The 21,182-nt window shown below is 41.5% G+C and overlaps 1 protein-coding gene across 1 annotated transcript; it reads left to right on the top strand.

Annotated features, from left to right (window-relative positions):
• The first annotated feature begins 9,086 nt into the window (after positions 1 to 9,086).
• LOC113887552 (protein BEX2) lies at positions 9,087 to 10,654 on the top strand. The gene is made up of 3 exons (XM_027534724.1): positions 9,087 to 9,207; positions 9,603 to 9,688; positions 10,032 to 10,654. Exon 3 carries the CDS (start codon positions 10,037 to 10,039, stop codon positions 10,421 to 10,423), a length of 387 nt encoding a protein of 128 aa, XP_027390525.1. The 5' UTR covers positions 9,087 to 9,207; positions 9,603 to 9,688; positions 10,032 to 10,036; the 3' UTR covers positions 10,424 to 10,654.
• The last annotated feature ends 10,528 nt before the right edge of the window (positions 10,655 to 21,182 follow it).

The raw sequence follows: 21,182 nt of genomic DNA, 5'->3' as shown, positions 1-21,182 counted from the left end.
GACAGAGGAACCAGAGATCAAATTGCCAACATCTGCTGGATCGTCGAAAAAGCAAGAGAGTTTCAGAAAAACATCTATGTCTGCTTTATTGACTATGCCAAAGCCTTTGACTATGTGGATCACAATAAACTGTGGAAAATTCTGAAAGAGATGGGAATACCAGACCACCTGACCTACCTCTTAAGAAACCTGTATGCAGTTCAGGAAGCAACAGTTAGAACTGTACATGGAACCACAGATGGGTTCCAAATAGGGAAAGGGGTACGTCAAGGCTGTATATTGTCACCCTGCTTATTTAACTTATATGCAGAGTACATCATGAGAAACGCTGGGCTGGAAGAAGCACAAGCTGGAATCAAGATTGCCAGGAGAAATATTGATAACTTCAGATATGCAGATGACACCACCCTTATGGCAGAAAGTGAAGAGCAACTAAAAAGCCTCTTGATGAAAGTGAAAGGGGAGAGTGAAAAAGTTGGCCTAAAGCTCAACATTCAGAAAACTAAGATCATGGCATCTGGTCCCATCACTTCATGGCAAATAAATGGGGAAGCAGTGGAAATAGTGTCAGACTTTATTTTTCTGGGCTCCAAAATCACTGCAGATGGTGACTGCAGCCATGAAATTAAAATGCTTACTCCCTGGAAGGAAAGTTATGACCAACCTAGATAGCATATTAAAAAGCAGAGACATTACTTTGCCAACAAAGGTCCGTCTAGTCAAGGCTATGGTTTTTCCTGTGGTCATGTATGGATGTGAGAGTTGGACTGTGAAAAAAGCTGAGCACCGAAGAATTGATGCTTTTGAACTGTGGTGTTGGAGAAGCCTCTTGCAAGTCCCTTGGAGTGCAAGGAGATCCAACCAGTCCATCCTAAAGGAGATCAGTCCTGGGTGTTCATTCGAGGGACTGATGCTGAAGCTGAAACTCTAATACTTTGGCCAACTCATGCAAAGAGTTGACTCATTGGAAAAGACCCTGATCTGGAAGGGATTAGGGGCAGGAGGAGAAGGGGATGACAGAGGATGAGATGGGTGGATGGCATCACCGACTCGATGGACATGAGTTTGGGTAAACTCCCGGAGTTGGTGATGGACAGGGAGGCCTGGTGTGCTGTGATTCATGGGGTCACAAAGAGTCAGACGTGACTGAGCGACTGAACTGAACTGAACTTACTCCCACTGCACAAGGAGGGGACGCCCTCTATTGGAAGAACCAGAGAAAAGGCAAAAGGCACTGGACTCTGGTCCTCTCCTTCAGATGGGAGCAACCTCTTCGAGCCCCATACTTGGCTCAAAGCAGACGCCTTTGGTATGTATACTGAAGAACTGGAAGAAATTTTACCCTCAGGCCCTGTTAAAGAAGCATATCTTTTTCTTCACCAAGGCATGGCCTCAATATGATGTATCTGATGGTGGAAAATGGCCCCCTGAGGGCTCACTTAATTATAATACCATCCTCCAACTAGACCTGTTTTGTAGATGAGAAGGAAAATGATCAGAAGTCCCATATATACAGGTTTTCTTTGTCCTGAGAGAAAACACCCTCTTATGCAGGAGTTGTGGCCTTATTCCTTCTGTGATGCCTATAATTTCCCCCAGACCCTTGGGTTCAAACTGTCTGCCTTATCCAGGGATGCCCAAACCTAGCCTATGGGAGCCTCCACAATTTTTGGTAACACCTCCAGCACCGGCAGCAGCTCCCATCCTAGTGGCTCCTAATGCAACCCCGGTGATCTCTAGGCTATATTCTTCCCTCCTTCCATTACAGGAAGTTCCTAATGGGGACTTGCAACCCATGCAAGTTCATGTCCCTTTCCCCCTCCAAGATTTAAGACAAATTAAATTAAACCTAGGAAGCATTACTGAAGATCCTGACAACTATAGGGTCTAACTCAGTCTTTTGAAGTGGCATGGAAAGATGTTATGCCCATCCTGACTAGCACCCTTACTGACAATGAAAGAAGTAGAGTAATTAAAAATGCCCAGGAATGGGGAGATGAATGGTATGCTACTAGCTTGCAGGGGATATCTGACAGTGAATCATCCTGGTTTCCTATAAGACTCCAGGCAGTGCCCATAGCTGATCCTAATTGGGCACATGACAAAGTCAATGATGACTGGAAGAGAGTTCACTTTATCAATTGCTTTAAGGAAGGCTTAAAAAAAATCTTGAGCGAAGCCATTAAACTACTCCAAACTATCAGGAGTGACTCAGTAAAAGGAGGAAAATCCCACAGCTTTTCTGGAAAGGCTCAGGGAGGCATTGAGAAAACAGTTATTTGGACCCAGACTCCCTAGAGGGCCAGTTTATTCTTAAAGACAAATTTATTACTCGATCAGCTCAAGATATTCGGAGGAAACTCCAAAAATTGGCCTTCAGCCCAGATATGGATTTAAAGTGCCTCCTAAAAGCTGCCACATCAATATTCTTTAATAGAGATCAGGAGGAATGTAAGGAAAAAGACAAGAGAGATAAGAGAAAGGTGGAAGCTCTCATTATGGCCCTACAGGGAGTTAACTTTAGGGCTGCAAAGGTGGGAGGACAAAAAAATCTGGAGCCTCTTTCCGTTATGGAAAGGACAGACACTTTAAGGGACAATGCCCCCAGCGCAAGCAGAGGTCACTACCGAGGCCTTGCCCCACTTGCAAAGGAGATCACTAGAAGAGTAACTGTCCCCAGGGACGTAGGTTTCAGGAGTCAGAAACTCAGACCCAGGATCAAGACTGAGGGGACCAGAGGCTTCCCACTTTGGCTCATGTCCTCATCACCACACAGGAGCCTCAGGTGACTCTAACTGTAGGCGGCCATCCTGTTATCTTCATACTTGGTACAGCAGCTACTTTCTCAGCCCTCCTCTCTAATCTGGGTCCTCCTTCTACCAAGTCAGCTACTATACGTGACATTTCTTGAAAGCTGGTTACAAAATTCTTTACACAACAGTTGAATTGTAACTGGGATTCTATTCTTTTTTCTCATGCCTTTCTGGTAATACCAGAAAGCCCAACCCCCATCCTAGGAAGAGATGTTCTATCTAAAATGCAAACTTCAATTCATATGGAAATGGAATCTACAGAAAACTTATGCTTACCCCTGACAGAAGTAGAAATTAACCCTGAAGTCTGGGCAACCAGAGAAAAGATAGGAAGAGCCATCTCAGCTCAACTAGTACAGATAACTCTTAAAAATCCTAATAACTTTCCTTACCAGAAACAATACTCTCTAAAGCCAGAGGCAAAACAGGGACTTATTCCCTTGATTGAAAACCTCAAAGGACAGGGGCTCTTAATAGAATGTAACAGCCCTTATAATACAACTATTCTGGGAGTTCAAAAGCCTAATCAGGAATAGTGTCTAGTTCAGGATCTCTGCCTCATTAATGAAGCTGTAATACCATTACATCCTGTCGTACCTAACCCCTGTACTCTACTCTTCCAAATCCCAGAAACAGCCACTTATTTTACTGTTTTAAATTTGAAGCCTGCCTTTTTTTTTTTTTTTTTTTTTGCATACCCTTAGCTCAAAGTTCACAATTTTTGTTTGCTTTTGAGGATCCATCTGATTTCTCTACTCAACTTGGACAGAGTTGCCTCAAGGATTTAGAGATAGCCCTCACTTGTTCGGGCAGGTGTTAGCCAAAGACCTAGCTGCCTTTCACACAACTGAATCTATAAAAGTCCTTCAATATGTAGATGATATTCTCCTTTGTGCTGACACAGACAAAAAATGTAACCAAGCTGTTTGTGACCTTCTTAATTATCTAGCTCCATGTGACTACAAGATATCAAAATCAAAAGCTCAAATGTGCCAACAAGAAGTCAAATATTTAGGACTCAAACTCTCCCATGGAGTTTGAACCCTGGGAAAAGAAAGAATGGAAACCATTTTACAACATCCACTCCCTAATACTCTTAGATAACTCCACGGTTTCCTTGGCATAACCACTTACAGCTGGATTTGGATTCCCCGATATGCAGAATCAGGACAAAAGGCATTACAATGGGAACCTGGAGAAATACATGCATTTAAGACTTTAAAACAGGCTCTTCTTCAGGCTCCTGCTCTCAGCCTGCCTGTGCTAAGTTACTTCGGTCATGTCCAACTCTGTGCAACCCTATGGACTGTAGCCTGCCAAGCCCCTCTGTCCATGGGTTCTCCAGGCAAGAATACTGGGGTGGGTTGTCATGTCCTTCTCCAGGGGATCATCCCCACCCAGAGATCGAACCCAGGTCTCCTGCATTGCAGGCAGGTTCTTTACCACTAGTGCCACCTGGGAAGCTCCTCAGCCTGCCTGCAAGAGACCAGTTTAATCTTTTGTAGCAAAGATCAGGATAGGCAATAGTCACATTATCTAAAATTTTAGAAAGTAATCCCCTATCCCCTAGAACTAGTGCTCAATTAGCCGAATTGACTGTTTTAACCAGTGCCTTAGAGCTGGGAACTGACAAGAAAGTGAACATCTATACTGATTCTAAATATGCTTACTTAGTCCTTCATTTTCACGCTGCTATCTGGAAGGAAAGAAACTTTATTTTATTTATTTTTTTTACTTTACAATATTGTATTGGTTTTGCCATACATCAACATGAATCCCCCAGGGGTATACACGTGTTGCCCATCCTGAACCCCCCTCCCACCTCCCTCCCCATACCATCCCTCTGGGACATCCCAGTCAGTGCACCAGCCCCAAGCACCCTGTATTATGCATCGAACCTGGACTGGTGATCCATTTCACATATGATAATTTACATGTTTCAATGCCATTTTCCCATATCATCCCACCCTCGCCCTCTCCCGCAGAGTCCAAAAGACTGTTCTCTCTTTTGCTGTTTTGCATACAGGGTTATTGTTACCATCTTTCTAAATTCCATATATATGCATTATTATACTGTTGGTGTTTTTCTTTCTGGCTTACTTCACTCTGTATAATCGGCTCCAGTTTCATCCACCTCATTAGAACTGATTCAAATGTATTCTTTTTAATGGCTGAGTAATATTCCATTGTGTATATGTACCAAAGCTTTCTTATCCATTCATCTGCTGATGGACATCTAGGTTGCTTCCATGTCCTAGCTATTGTAAACAGTGCTGTGATGAACATTGGGGTACACGTGTCTCTTTCAATTCTGGTTTCCTTGGTGTGTATGCCTAGCAGTGGGATTGCTGGGTCATATGGCAGTTCTATTTCCAGTTTTTTAAGGAATCTCCACACTCTTCTCCATAGTGGCTGTACTAGTTTGCATTCCCACCAACAGTGTAAGAGGGTTCCCTTTTCTCCACACCCTCTCCAGCATTTATTGCTTGTAGACTTTTGGATAGCAGCCATTCTAACTGGTGTGAAATGGTACCTCATTATAGTTTTGATTGGCATTTCTCTGATAATGAGTGGTGTTGAGCATCTTTTCATGTGTTTGTTAGCCACCTGTATGTCTTCTTTGGAGAAATGTCTGTTTAGTTCTAAAACCTCAGATGGCAGTCCCATTAAATACTACCAAGAAATTATGTGCCTCTTAGATGCAATTAAACTACCCAAAGAAGTGGCTGTAATACACTGCCGGGGCCATCAAAAGGATGATCCTGACATAACAATGGGAAATAGGAGAGTTGACCAACAGGTAAAAGAAGGCAGCCATCCAAGTCTTTTAATACTCAGGCTCCCGTCCTCTGGAATAAGATCCCCAGTGACATAAAATCCCAGCATTCTCCCAGGAAATGTCAACACTCTCTTTATCATGGAGATACTCTACTCCCCTCTGGATGGCTTCAAACAGAAGATGAAAAACTTGTATTGCCCTACAGCACCCAATGAAAAATTCTTAAAGCTCTACAGCAAACTTTCCATTTGGGAATTGAAAATACTTACCAACCTGCTAAGAGTCTTTTCAAGGGAAAAGGATTAATAAAAACTGTAAGCTAGATTGTTAAAGGATGTGAAGTCTGCCAAAAGAATAATCCCTGTAACAACCAGTCAGCTCTCCCAGGCTTACAGTGTACAGGAAGATATCCTGGAGAGGACTGGATATATTTCACTCATATGTCAAAAGCCAAAGGACATCAATACCTACTGGATTGGGTTGATACCTTTACCGAGTGGATAGAGGCTTTCCTTTGTAGAATAGAACAAGCAAAAGAAGTTGTTAAAACTTTAATATAGGAGATCTTTCCTTGCTTTGGCCTGCCACATGGAATTCAAAGTGATAGTGGCCCTGCCTTTAAGGCTACAATAGCACAGGGCGTCTCCCAGGCCCTAAGAATAGAGTTTCATTTACACTGTGCCTGGAGGCCTCACTCCTCTGGGAAGGTAGAAAAAGCTAAAATATGATTAAGCAACATTTATGAAAACTCTCACAAGAGCCTTACCTTTCCTGGACTTCATTACTTCCTTTAGGTCTTGTGAGAATAAGAAATACTCCACAGTCACTGGGACTCAGCCCTTTTGAAATGTTATATGGGAGGCCATTTCTCAAAAATGATTTACTTCTAGATCAAGAAACCGCCGAACTAACAAAATATGTCACTAACTTCTTTTCAAAAATAGTTACAATCCTTAGAAAATGGGATCTCACAACCAAAAGAAAATAAAAAGTCCTTATATAATTGTGGGAACTTGGTATTAGTAAAGGCTCTTCCTGACAATCAGTTCAGTTCAGTCACTCAGTAATATCCGACTCTTTGCGACCCCATGAATTGCAGCACGCCAGGACAGACTGGTTGGGTCTCCTCGCAGTCAAGGGATTCTCAAGAGTCTTCCCCAACACCACAGTTCAAAAGCATCAATTCTTCTGTGCTCAGCACTTCTACAGTCCAACTCTCACATCCATACATGACTACTGTAAAAACCAAAGCTTTGACTAGACAGACCTTTGTTGGCAAAATAATGTCTCTGCTTTCTAATATGCTGTCTAGGTTGGTCATAACTTTTCTTCCAAACAGCAAGGATCTTTTAATTTCATGTCTGCAGTCATCATCTGCAGTAATTTTGGAGCCCAGAAAAATAAAGTCCGGCACTGTTTCCATTGTTTTGCCATCTATTTGCCATGAAGTGATGGGACCAGATGCCATGATCTTAGTTTTCTGAATGTTGAGTTTTAAGCCATCTTCTTCACTCTCCTCTTTCACTTTTATCAAGAGGCTCTTTAGTTCTTCTTCGCTTTCTGCCATAAGGGTGGTGTCATCTGCATATCTGAGGTTATTGATATTTCTCCCGGCAATCTTGAGTCCAGTTTGTGCTTCCTCCAGTCCAGCATTTCTCATGATGTACTCTGGATATAAGTTAAATAAGCAGGCTGACAATATACAGCCTTGATGTACTCCTTTCCCAATCTGGAAGCAGTCTGTTGTTTCAAGCCCAGTTCTTACTGTTTCTTCTTGTCCTGCATGTAGATTTCTCAGGGGGCAAGTCAAGTGGTCTAGTATTCCCATCTCTTTAGGAATCTTCCACAGTTTGTTGTGATCCACACAGTCAAAGGCTTTAGCATAGTCAATAAAGCAGAAGTAGATGCTTTTTAGGAACTCTCTCACTTTTTCGATGTTCCAATGGATGTTGGAAATTTGACTTCTGGTTCCTCTGCCTTTTCTAAATCAAGCTTGAGCATCTGGAAGTTCATGGTTCATGTAGTGTTGAAGCCTGGCTTGGAGAATTTTAAGCGTTAGTTTGCTAGCGTGTGAGATAAGTGCAACTGTGCCGTTGTTTGAGCATTCTTTGGCATTGCCTTTCTTTGGGATTAGAATTAACACTGACCATTTCCAGTCCTGTGGCCACTGCTGAGTTTTCCAAATTTGCTGGTATGTTGAGTGCAGCACTTTCACAGCATCATCTTTTAGGTTTTGAAATAGCTCAACTGTAATTCCATCACCGCCACTAGCTTTGTTCATAGTGATGCTTCTTAAGGCCCACTTGACTTCACATTCCAGGATTTCTGGCTCTAGGTGAGTGATCACACCACTGTGATTATTTGGGTCATGAAGATCTTTTTTGTATAGTTTTCCTGTGTATTCTTGACACCTCTTCTTAATATCTTCAACTTCTGTTAGGTCCATACCATCTCTGTCCTTTATTGAGCCTAACTTTGCAGGAAATGTTCCCTTGGTATCTAATTTTCTTGAAGAGATCTCTAGTCTTTCCCATCCTATTGTTTTCCTCTATTTCTTTGCATTAACCACTGAGGAAAGCTTTCTTATCTCTCCTTGCTTTTCTTTGGAACTGCATTCAAATGGGTATATCTTTCCTTTTCTCCTTTGCTTTGGCTTCTCTTCTCAGCTATTTGTAAGGCCTTGTGAGACCTTGCTTAGGTCTTCAAAACGATCTTTAATAATAACTGTTAAATTTCAGCAGATGACTTCAATTGCCAGCAAATGCTTTTCATATTTAATGAATGTTTATTATAGTAGAATAAAACATAAATGTTTATTAATAAGACTTGAAATCTGTCCCCAAAGGGGAAAAAAGATAATTACTTACATAAAATAGCCAAGATTTGGCAAGCAGACTTCTCCTTGAAGATTAACTTCACAGATCATTTTCAAAACACCAACTGTGTTTGTTTAGAAAGATTCCCCCATGTTTTTTATTCAATGAAACAATAGAAAGTTCTCAAAATGAAGCTGTGTGAAGTCCACAGAAAATATTTTCTGTGAGGTGAAGAGAACATAAACGAGTTTTTTTTTTCTCTTTTACTTCCCCAGCTTGAAACATGTCTTTCAAAAATACAATTTCCTAATTCTCAGGGGGTTTTTTTGAGACATACTGATTTTTTAAATGGAAATAAAGAGAAATTAGTAGGAAGTCAATATACAGCTAAGGAGAACAAGAGGAAAAAAAGCAGAAAAGGCCAAAATTAATACCAAGGCCTTGGAGTGGTTGGGAGATGTAGACACTCCATTGTACCTAGAGAAGGTCAAACCCCAAAGATAGGGCAGCGAAGCCACCTATGGGTCTCAGATTGGAGAGAACTGAGCTGAGCCCAGGGCCTAGCACACAGCTGTGTGGACTGGGAGGTTCATGCGTGCAGAGGTGGAGGGGCGGGTCCTATTGGGGGTTGGGGGAGGGGGGATCGGAAGGCGAGCTCGGCGATGAGGCGGGGCCCTCACGTGACCGCAAGCTGCAGAGCGGTGCAGCCTTAAGTGCAGGCGTCACTCCTGTCTGGTTATCAGCTCCCCGCTGCCCTGAGCTCAGCGGGCTGGCATCGGGCCCGCGGCAAGTGGAGCAGGTAAGGGCCCCGGGGCCCGCGCGCTGACGCCAGGGAGGCAGTGGCCAACCAACCCTAGAGGCCCGCGCAGGGGTTCAGCATGGAGAGTCCCGGCGAGTTCTTTCCACACCCCAGCTTTCCTGGGAACAGAAATAAGGGCCCCCTGGGGTGGGCGTGCGGAAGGCGGGGGGCGGGGCGGGGACAGGGTTCCAGGGAGGGAAGCAGAGCAACTAAGAGCGATGGGAAATCATCGCTGAATTTCTGCAGGGCAATGGTGAGCCCGGGAGTGGGGCGGGGATGGGGCACCTGGCCATGGGGTGGGGGACGATGGTCGCGGGGGGCGGCGGGGGCAGGGGAGGAGCGGTGGTTCGGCACCGAGAGCTTGGTGACAGTACTCCCTCCCTCCATCCACTTAGGTCTGCGGGTCTACGTGTCAAGTGTTGTAGCAACTCACTTTGCAACAGGAATCGGAAGGAGGAGGAGACAGCAAAGATAGGCTCAGGTCGGTGCAGGGGACAGTGTGCGTAAAGGGGTGCAGAACCCCGTCATACCCCTCTCAACTTCCCCATGCCCCGACCTCCATTTTGATGTTTGAAATGGCCTAGGGGATGGATCTGTAGGGAAAATGGTGGGTTTGGGAGGAGGGAGGGGAAAGAACTGAGAAGGAACGGGGAGGGCTCGGACTGGGGGCCCCCTAGAGGATGCACGAAGCCTTTCAGGTGTGAAAATTAAAAGAAAGAAAACCATGATATCTAGACCTCTGAAAATTCCTAGTAAGGCCTCTGTCCTCGGTGCTGATCTACCCATCAAAAATGCAGTCGCTTTTCATGTCTTTTGTCTTCTAGGAGCAATGATGCCCAAAGAGGAACAAGTGCTGAAAAACCTCACCATGGAAAATGCCAACGAAGAAAATGAAAAAAAGGATGAAAAAGAGCAAGATGCTAATAAAGGAGAGCCTTTGGCCCTCTCTTTGGGAGCTGGTGAATATTGTGTACCTAGAGGAAATCGCAGACGGTTCCGTGTTAGGCAGCCCATTCTACATTATAGATGGGACATGACTCAGAGGCTTGGAAAGCCACAGGCAAGGATGAGAGAAGAGAATATAGAAAGGATTGGGGAAGAGATGAGACAACTCATGGAAAAGCTGAGGGAAAAGCAGATGAGTCACAGTTTGCGGGCAGTTAGCACTGACCCCCCTCACCATGAACATAATGATGAGTTTTGCCTTATGCCTTAAATCTTGATGTTAATAGGGAGACACACTTGCTTCCTAAACTTACATGTTTATGATGTACCTTTGTCATAAACCTTTTGATGCCACTCATTTCTGGTGGGTCTCAGATTACCAGCTTCTAGATGAATGTTTTGACCCAGTCTGTAAGATTTTGTTAACAGGATAATTTTACCTGTTTCATGGCAAGATGCTTATTATATATTGTGAAGTAAATAAAGCAGTTTAAAAAAGTAATTTCTGTATGTATTCTTTTTTTATTTCAAATTTAATACTTATCTAATACATAAAGACAAAAATGCTGAAATTAATGTACTGAAAGATTAATACAGGGACTCATTTCTGTGACATGGGTTGATGTCTTTTATAATTTCTGTAGTTTAAGAAGATGTGGAACTATTTTTAATGACTTTATGAGAGCCATAGAGTCACTTAATAAATACTTGGTTATGAAATTTGAATCTTTAAGCCTGATGAATAAACCCAGGAATTCTTTACAAATTGGGAGCTATATTTGCTTCACATGACTGTAAAACAAGGTCTGCTGTGTCTGAGCTGTGCTTTTACCTATTTTCCCCCATCTCCACATATTAAGCAAGAACCCCAGATTTTCCCCTGAGATTTTCCCCCTACCCTCAGATTTTCCCTTCAAATATTTAGCAAGAGTCCCCAAAGATAGATCTCCCCAGTCCAGCATCCTTCCTCCCCCTCAGGGCTGCACTTTCTGCTAGTTAGTTTGTGATTCTGCCTGGTAGGCACTTGGCAAAATACAATTAATAATGATTGCATAAAGAGCTCTGAGTTTTTGTCTCATTCAGTCCCTGAATAAAATAATCTTGGATATGTAACTTCAATTCTCCAGAAGAGATTATTTGCAATTCCTAAAGGAACACTGGATTCAGTTAATAATGTCCTAGTGTTTCTAAAACTATGATCATCAGCCACCTGTGTGAGAATCACCTGAGGAGTTTCTTAAAAATGTACCCGTCCAAATCTACTGAATGGAGCTCTGGAACTTCTGTTTTTAGCAAACTTCCCTGGTGATTCAGATGCACATTAATGTCTAAAAGGCTACTAGTGTGTATATACTTATTATGATCTCAGTTCTTCAGTAGGAACCATAGTAATTAGAAGAACATAAAGATGAGTATCTGAATTCAGTGGAAAGAAGCATTAAAATGCAAAGCAGGAGAAAATTTAAAAGACCTTTAGGTTTACTATATAAAAATTGAAAGTGTATACACTAAGAAGTTAACAGTGGTTCTCTTTTGTGGGATATTGGGTGATTTTTTTCCTTGTACTCAACTACATTTGTCTTAAGGCATATGGATTACTTGTGCAGAAAAGAAGTACATCCAGATCCAAAGAACTCTAGAGTGAGCTTATAAATGCAATAAAAGTACATAAAAAATTCTCATTGACAGAAAGATATGTAGATTTCAAGTTACCCAAAGATACAGTATTCATGCACACATGCATGTTAAGTCATTTCAGTCATGTCTGACTCTTTGCGACACTATGGACTGTAGCCCACCAGGCTCCTCTGTCCATGGGATTTTCCAGCTAAGAATACTGGAGCAGGTTGCCATGCCCTCTTCCTGGGAATCTTCCCGACCCAGGGATTGAACCCAGGTCTCCTGCATTACAGGCAGATTCTTTACTGTCTGAGCCACCAAGGAAGCCTCCATGGTTAAATTGTCTCTCCTACTGAATGTGGGCAAAACCACTAAGTCTTATTTCTAATCAATAGAATACAGCAAAAGTGATGTGATGTCACTTCTGTAATTGTGTTACAGAAGATTATGACTTCTATCTTACTAGGAGACTCTCTCCCTGTCCTCTACTCCCTTAGTGGCTTTGAGGAAACAAGCTGCTATATTGGAGAGACCCATATGGCAAAGAACGGAGAGTATCTTACAGCCAACAGGCAGTAAGGAACTAAGACTCTCAGTCCTAGTCCTCCAAGAATACTGGAGTGGGTTGCCATGCTCTGCTCCAGGGAAATTTTCCAACTTTCAGATCAAACCCAGGTCTCTTGCATTGTGGGCATATTCTTTACTGCTTAGCCACTGGGGAAGCCCGCTAAAGAATAGTAATGCTTTTCACTAAAGGGTAATAATGCTTTTAAAACATAACCACAGTATCATAATCACAAGTAAATGTGGAAAACAATTATTTAATAATCGGTCATGGTTCAAATTTCCAATGGTTTCATAATTTTTAACCACAAACTATATAAACTAACAAAAACTAAATTGGGTTCCTGAGCAGCACTATTGACCTTGTCAGGTTGTCACTAATGACAGGAACAACCTAATGTAAAGTTTTCTACTGGGAATCTGACAAAAGTGTATGCTTAAGAAAGAGTCTCATAACTTCTGAAGCCAACATAGACCTGAGGCTACAGATATTGAAAATCAGCAAATGTAAAGAAAGAAATTAGTTCTATACAATGAAAATGGGAGAAGGCAATGGCAACCCACTCCAGTACTCTTGCCTGGAAAATCTTATGGATGGAGGAGCCTGGTAGTCTGCAGTCCATGGGGTCGCTAAGTCGGACATAACTGAGCGAGTTCACTTTCACCTTTCGCTTTCATGCATTGGAGAAGGAAATGGCAGCCCATTCCAGTGTTCTTGCCTGGAAAGTCCCAGGGATGGGGCGGTGGGGGGGAGGTGGCAGGGAACCTGGTGGGCTGCTGTCTATGGGGTCGCAGAGTCAGACATGACTGAAGTGACTTAGCAATACAATGAAAATATAGGGTAGCATCAGGGTTAGGGAAGGGAATCACATAGACAACTTCATAACCAAAACAGTCATCTGAGATTTTGACACTTATATTTTGAAGAAATCTTGGAAAACAGTTATACTTAGTCAAATTTGTCAAAATAATCTGTTTAGGAAAAAAAAAGCATTGGCTAGGAAAAGCAGAGGTCAAGCTGACAATATTGGAAAGGTGCAGGCATAAATCATCAGCTTACTAATCACTCTTGTGGTTGGGTAAATTTCTACTATGGAGTTACAATTGGAGGAAAGGTAGGACTAAGGAACAGGATGAAAAAACAAGTATATGCAACCATTTTATCATCTACTTTAATTGAATAAGGCACAGAGTATGTTATTAAGAAGTCATTTGTTGTTTTCGAGAAACACAAAATTTGGAGGACTAATATAAGTACATTAGGCTTCCCGGGGGCTCATTGGTAAAGAATCTGCCTGCCAATTCAGGAGACGTGGGCTCAATCCCTGGGTTGGGAAGATCCTCTGGAGACAGAAACGGCAACCCACTCCAGGAGTCTTGCCTGGGAAATCCCATGAATAGAGGAGCCTGGCGGGCCACAGTCCATTGGGTCACAAAGAGTCAGACATGACTTAGCGACTAAGCAACAATAACAAATACAAGTACATGGAGGACGGGAATTTCCAATGATTAGGACTCAGCACTTTCATTGCCAGGGCCCAAGTTCAATCCCTGGTAAGGGACATAAGATCTCACAATCTGTGTAGTGCATCAAAAGGAAAAAAGAAAAAAAAATAAGTACACGGAGAATATAATTTGTGAGTCAACTGGACCTCAAACCTTGAAAATGTGGATACCCTCTGGGAGTTCTAAATTGGTCAACTTGACAGGCAATGAATATGGCTTTCCATCTCTGTGAATAACAAAAGAAATTATCTGTGAATCTGGTAATAAAAAGGTTGAGAAGATCTAGTACTCCAATTAGCATCATTTGGGAGTTGTCCAATGCAGGCAGGACCATGGAAATGCTTCAGGAAGGAAAATAATAATAATATGCCCATAAGAAGCAGAGTCTGGGAGATTCTTTAAGACACTTGAGGTTAAAACAGGTAGAGGTCCAAGAACACTTTAGAAAACTTTAAGGAAGGAAACTATGAAATAGATGGCATAAATGTGGCATAAGAGAGAAGGAAACATGCAAAAACAGGACAAAAAGTAATGCAAAATGAGCTTAAGGGAGTTCTGACCATAATATCTAGCTGTCACAGTGGGGAAATGCATTCAGAAAAGATATCCATTAACATACCTTCACAATACTAAAAATAAATCTCTTTAAGAAGAATAAAAAGTAATTTCAGTTCATTCATAATTGGAAAATAAAGCTGTCTTCTGAATGTCAAAGAAGTAAAATTCACCACACACACTATGAATCAATGTAATAATCATACACACCACACACACTATATAATAATATAATAATCATACAATGTACACTATATAATAATAATAATAATGTAATAATCATATGCATCACACACACTATGAATCAATGTAGTAATAATCTAAGCAGATAATGTAAAAGTTTGGGTTCCAGAAAATAATGGTATGTACAAAACCAAAGGGAGAAGTAGATGGGCAGATAAGCTACCTAATACCTACAGTGATCCCCAGACAGAAAAAATCAAACATCTGAACAGTGCTAAAGCTAGTGGTGTGCTGATAAACTAAATGTTATTAAACAACTAGGTTTCCAGTAAACTATTCATAGTAGGTGGCCCAGTGGTAAAGAACATACCTGACAATGCAAGAGACACAGAAGATATGAGCTCAATCCCAGGGTCAGGAAGATTCCCTAGAGAAGGAAATGGCAAACTACTCCAGTATTCTTGCCTGGGAAATGTCATGGACAGAAGAGCCTGGCAGGCTTTAGTGTATGGGATTCAAAGAGTCAGACATGACTGAGCACAGATGCACACACATTTATAATGTTAGCCTATTTCCACTGTGTAAATACTCCTACTAAGCTAATTTTCAGCTACCAACAAGATAACACTTAATGTAGAGTTGAGAAGATATATGCACAATTAGCTGTTCTGAGCCATTAACAGCCGGCTTCAGCACACCACTGGCTAAGAGTCTCCCTTACCAAGGTGGTTAAAACAGGGACAGTACTATGCAAGGAAAATTAAAGATCAAAATGAGAAAAGGAAATGTCTTTTGAAAAAGAGATGTAGGATGAGCATAAAGGAGAGAAAGATAAAATGAGGCAGCACATAGGAGAAAAAGGACTGGAGGAGTATGTGTGCATGTCTATGTGAGTGTGTGCGAGCATGTATGTGTGAGACAGAGATTGGGTGTGTGTATGAGTGTGTGTGTGTGTGTGTGTGTGAGAGAGAGAGAGAGGAAAAGAGAAAGAGAGTGATTGGTATATTACCTAGACATTGATACCCCCCAGGTGATTTAAGGTGTGTTTGTAAAAGCACAGACTGGAGTCCGGCAGACCTTAGTTCAAGTACTGGCCTCATTACTCACAAGTTTTGTGACCTTATACTAACTTGGTCAATTCCTAGTTTCATTTTTTTTGTTGGTAAAATGTGGCAAGTGTTTAACAAGATGCCTGTCATATGCTATTCTCCCAGTAAATGTTAGCTGTTAATGTTAACACACATGTAAAATTAAAAGAAAAAGGTTTAGTCACTAAAACTGACTAGCTTAATGTTTCAAACTTAACAGAATTAGTGGATTTTTTAAAGTATGTATTGATCCCACTAGTCAAAAGTTGGCATAAAAAGGATTGCATGTATGCCTGCTAAGCCCTATGGACTATAGCCCACCAGGCTCCTCTGTCCATGGGATTCTCCAGGGAAGAATATTGGAGTGGGTTGCTGTGCTCTCCTCCAGCGGATCTTCCCAACCCAGGGACTGAACTCCTGCATTGCAGGCAGATTCTTTACTGCTGAATCATCTGAGAAGCCCCAAAAAGGATTACATTTGGTGAAAGTGATTTGTCGCACAAAGTACTATTCAATTTTTTAATCATCATTGATATTTAATAATTGAGAAATTACACAGGAAATTCAGAGTTTCAGTTCAGTTCAGTCATTCAGTCGTGTCCGACTCTTTGTGACCCCATGGACTGCAGCACGCCAGGCTTCCCTGTCCATCACCAACTTCTGGAGCTTCCTCAAACTCGTGTCCATCAAGTTGGTGACGCCATCCAACCATTTCATCCTCTGTCATCCCTTTCTCTTTCTGCTTTCAATCTTTCCCAGCATCAGGGTCTTTTCTAATGAGTCAGTTCTTCACATCAGGTGGCCAAAGTATTGGAGTTTCAGCTTCAGCAACAGTCCTTTCAATGAATATTCAGGACTGATTTCCTTTAGGATTGACTGGTTTGATCTTTTTCTTGTACAAGGGACTCTTAAGTCTTCCACAACACCACAGTTCAAAAGCATCAGTTCTTCAGCCCTCAGCTTTCTTTTGGCTTCCTGTATAGCTCAGTTGATAAAGCATTAGCTTGCAATGTGGGAGAGACCTAGCTTCAATTCCTGGGTCAGGAAGTTCCCCTGGAGAAGGAAATGGCAACCCTCTCCAGTATTCTTGCCTGGAGAATCCCATGGACAGAGGAGCCTGGCAGGCTACAGTTCATGGGATCACAAGAGTTGGACTCCACTTAGCACTATCTTCAGCTTTCTTTATGGTCCAACTCTCACAACCATACATGACTATTGGAAAAACGATAGCTTTGACTAAACAAACCTTTGTTGGAAAAGTAATGTCTCTGCTTTTCAATATGCTGTCTAAGTTGGTCATAGCTTTTCTTCCAAGGAGCAAGCGTCTTTTCATTTCATGGCTGCAGTCAACATGTGCAGTGATTTTGGAGCCCAAGAAAATAAAGTCTACCAATATTTCCATTGTTTCCCCACCAATTTGCCATGAAGTGATGCGACCAGATGCCATGATCTTCATTTTTTGAATGTTGAATTTTAAGCCAACTTTTTCACTCTCCTCTTTCACTTTCATCGAAAGAGATTCTTCAGTTCCTCTTCACTGTCTGCCATAAGGGTGGTGTCATCTGCATATCTGAGGTTATTGATATTTCTCCCTGCAACCTTAATTCCAGCTTGTACTTCACCCAGTCTGGAATTTCTCATGATGCACTCTCCGTATAAGTTAAATAAGCAAGGTGACAATATACAGGCTTGAGGCACTCCTTTCTGCCTGGGTCCAGCCCCGGTGGATCCAGGGAATTCGAAGCGGGAATGGCGTCGGCGAGGATCAGGAAACAACTGCTTAATTAAATGTTAATTAAGGATATAAAGAGTAATAGAGTAAGGATAGCTCAGTAGGAAAATTCAGTGAAGAAAAGAGGCTGAATAATTCAGCCAGAAGGTAAGAGAAAGAACGACATGGGGATACCAAGTTCCGGTGAACAAGGCCCACACTTTATTTTCCAAAGTAGTTTTTATACCTTAAGTTATGCATAGAGGATAATGGGGGGAGGGATGGAGTCATGCAGTAAGCCAGGTTTTCTTCCTGCAAACTTATCATATGAAAAGTTTAGGTGATTTGCATCATCTTCTGGCCCGGAGGCCTGTTAACATTTTAAGACCCTTTCTTCAGAAAACTTATTTTTCTCTAAAGGTGATTAGTCAAGAGCCACCCTCCAAAAGCATTAGATAAAGTTGCATTCCTACAGAGCAAAGGTGTGATGGGCTATAACAAGACAAAGAATTAACTCAAGGGTCCAAGGTTACAAACACTGCCAGGGACACAGCAGGTAAGGGATATGGAGACTTAGCAGCAAACATTGGCCCAACAAGTGAAAAACCCTTCACCAATACAATTTCTAATCAATCTTTTAACTGCTCAAAGGAATCTGTATTTAGACAGTTTAGAACATCTCATGCCTCTCACAGTTGGGAGGCTCTGAGCAATCACATGTGGCTGGAAAAACCTATTCAGGCAGGCTAGAGGACTTCCAAAGGAGTTTGTAGGTTGAAACACTATCACACCCAGAAACTTTATTAACTGGAGCTATAAGTTAACTCTTTTTTCAGAGAGAGGTAGTGGGGGACAGCCCCCCTCAAAGTCAGAGGTGTAGGTGAGAGCACAAAGCAGAAAGTAGGCAGACTTTGGTTTTGGGGGTAGATGCTCGAGAATTTCCAGGGGGACTCCTGAGGCTCGATCCCACCTTTGCGTATGCCAAGTCTCCTTCCTCATGACCTTTGTCATGGGTGGAGCTCCTGCTCCCGGCATCTTTCCCAATTTGGAACCAGTTCGTTGTTCCATGTCCATTTCTAACTGTTATTTCTTGACCTGCATACAGATTTCTCAGGAGACAGGTAAGGTGGTCTGGTAAATCCAGAGTTTAGGTTTCCATAAAAAAATCAGTAGGTCTGTCAACCCTCAGCCTGCATTCTCTTGCACCAATTTACTAGAGGGAACTTAGTAGTGGCTTCAGTTCTTTAGAAAGACACGTTCCAGTTTAACTTTTGGTACCCATCTTTTCTTATTCAAATTACATAGTTATTTCTCTGGCCCTTAGAGGCATTTCAGTCTGTAGCCCCTAATCCATATTGGCTGCATTTCAAAATAATTTAGAGTAATGGTTCAGTAAATGAGTGGAATTCAGCCTAATTTGGGACTCAAGACATTTTTATGTTGCAAATCTCAAGTGTGCAATATGATAACCATGAGCCACATGTGGCTATTGAGAACTTGAAATGTGACTAACGCAATTTGAGATGGGTAAAAGTGTAAAGCACACGCAGGATTTCAAACACATAGTATAGAAAAAGAATTTACTTTATTAAAAATGTATATAAATGATGATTAAAAGACTAGACTAGAATGAATCAAACTGTTAAAAAAGAATATAAAATATCTTGTTAATTTTTATATGGATCATGTGTTAAAATGATAGCATTTTGGATATAATGTGTTAAACAAAATATAATATAAAAATTAATTTAACCAGTTACCTGTTCCTTTTACAAGTGAGTTTACTTGAAAATTTAAAATTAGATATGTGACTTACATTATCTTTCTATTGAACTATACCATTCCAAATCATTTTTAAGAAATATCACATTTTTTTAATTAAAATATAATCTAACTTTTTAGTATTGCATTAAATAAGGCATCAATAGATTCAGGTTCTATTATTGTGAATTATTACCTTAATGGTCCACCATTTGCTTAATACACGTTGTAAATTTCCCAAAGATAAGTCACTCTCCTGATGCAGAGAACCCATATATGCAGATTTTCCTGCTCCTCTCTTCAATCTCTGTGTCTCTGTTTCCCCTTCTTCTTCCTTCTTTCTCTTCCCTTCCTCTTCCTCCTCTTTCTTTCTGTTCTCTCTTCTTTTCAGACAAGATGCCTCATTTGCCTTTGCAACTTTGAAGTCTCTGTGGTCTGATGTTAAAATCCATATGCTACATAACTGGGCCTTAATGTAGTTCATACAAAAGGTACTGCCTTTTCAGGCTTCCCTGGTGTCTCAGTGGTAAAGAATCCACCTGCCAATGTAGGACACATAGGTTCGGTCCCTGGTCCAGGAGCAACTAAGCCCCCATGCCACAACTTTCGAGCCTGTGCCCTAGAGCCTGGTTCCACAAGAGAAGCCACTGCATGAGAAGTCCACACGCTGCAACTAGAGTGGCCCCTGCTCACTGCAACTAGAGAAAAGCCCGCACAACAATGAAGACCTAGCACAGCCAAAAATAATTCAATAAAATTATTATTTTTAAAACGTGCTGCCTTTTCAAGTAGGCATTTTGGATTTACATGGGTCTGTCCTGGTTTTTACTATGGATCATTCTGAGGTAGAAATTACTAGGCAGTCAGTGTAGAACTCTGAGATCTAGTCTTGTTTTTAGTAAACATCCCACTTCATTGTCCTGAATTCCTAGAATGTGTCTTTAGTCTCATAAATTATCAGCACTCAGACCCAGGGAAGGGCAGTAATTAAATTCTGTTCCATATGCTTGAGGGAAAAAAAAAAAAAAACACTGGTGATCATTAATCCTAAACCCATACATCTGGTCAATGATAAAATGGCCATGGGGCATGAAAAAGGGTAGTGACTTAATCCAAGGATCAAGAGAAGCCATAAAGATGTTAAGTATCTTGACCACTAAAATGATTGGTTAGAAATACTGTGATTTAAGGAAGGATATAAAAACTACTGTAAGTCCCACCTTGGGGGGGACTCTTTACCCCTTCTTAGTGTCTATTCTGAGAGCTATGTACATTCCTTCTTTTTATAGATCCTATTTGCTTGATACCATGAGTATTTGTGTGTTCATGGATGCCATTTTTGGCTACACAGATAAGAACTTGGATTCCTGTCTCAATTTGACAATTTGAACTTTTCAAAAGGAATTTCAAAGGCTTATTAAAGGAAAGTGTGATCCAAGTGCATTTCTTCAGCAAAACATAACTAGCAACATAGGGCAGGTGGTTTCTTTACAACTAGTGCCACCTGGGAAGCCCTTATCAAAAGACATATTTTTTAAAGTCTTAGCTATTAATTTTGCCTTTATTCATAGTTTCACAGAAAAAACTGAGACCTGGATTAAAAAAAAATTTTGTAAAAAAAATCTCATGCCAAATGATACACATTCATTTTGGAAAACACAAAGAATCATAAAAAAGAAATTCCAAAAATCATCTTAATCCTTATGAAAGAAAGTGAAAGTGCTAGCCACTCAGACATGCCCAACTTTTTACAACCCCATGGACTGTAGCCCTCCAGGTTCCTCTGTCCATGGACTTCTACAGGAAACAACACTGGAGTGGGTTTCTATGCCCTTCTCCAGGGGATCTTCCCAGGGATCAAACCCAGGTTTCCCACATTGCAAGCAGATTCTTTACCATTTGAGCTACCCAGTTCAGTTAAGTCACTCAGTTGTTTCTGACTCTTTGCAACACCATGGACCGCAGCATTCCAGGCTTCCGTGTCCATCACCAACTTCCAGAGCTTGCTCAAACTCACGTCCATTGAGTCGGTGATGCCATCC

This window comes from Bos indicus x Bos taurus, chromosome X (assembly GCF_003369695.1).
Source record: "Bos indicus x Bos taurus breed Angus x Brahman F1 hybrid chromosome X, Bos_hybrid_MaternalHap_v2.0, whole genome shotgun sequence".
In the NCBI taxonomy this organism is placed as follows: Eukaryota; Metazoa; Chordata; class Mammalia; order Artiodactyla; family Bovidae; genus Bos; species Bos indicus x Bos taurus.
The sequence above is the reverse complement of the archived record's forward strand: the minus strand, read 5'-3'. Positions and strand labels throughout refer to the sequence as shown.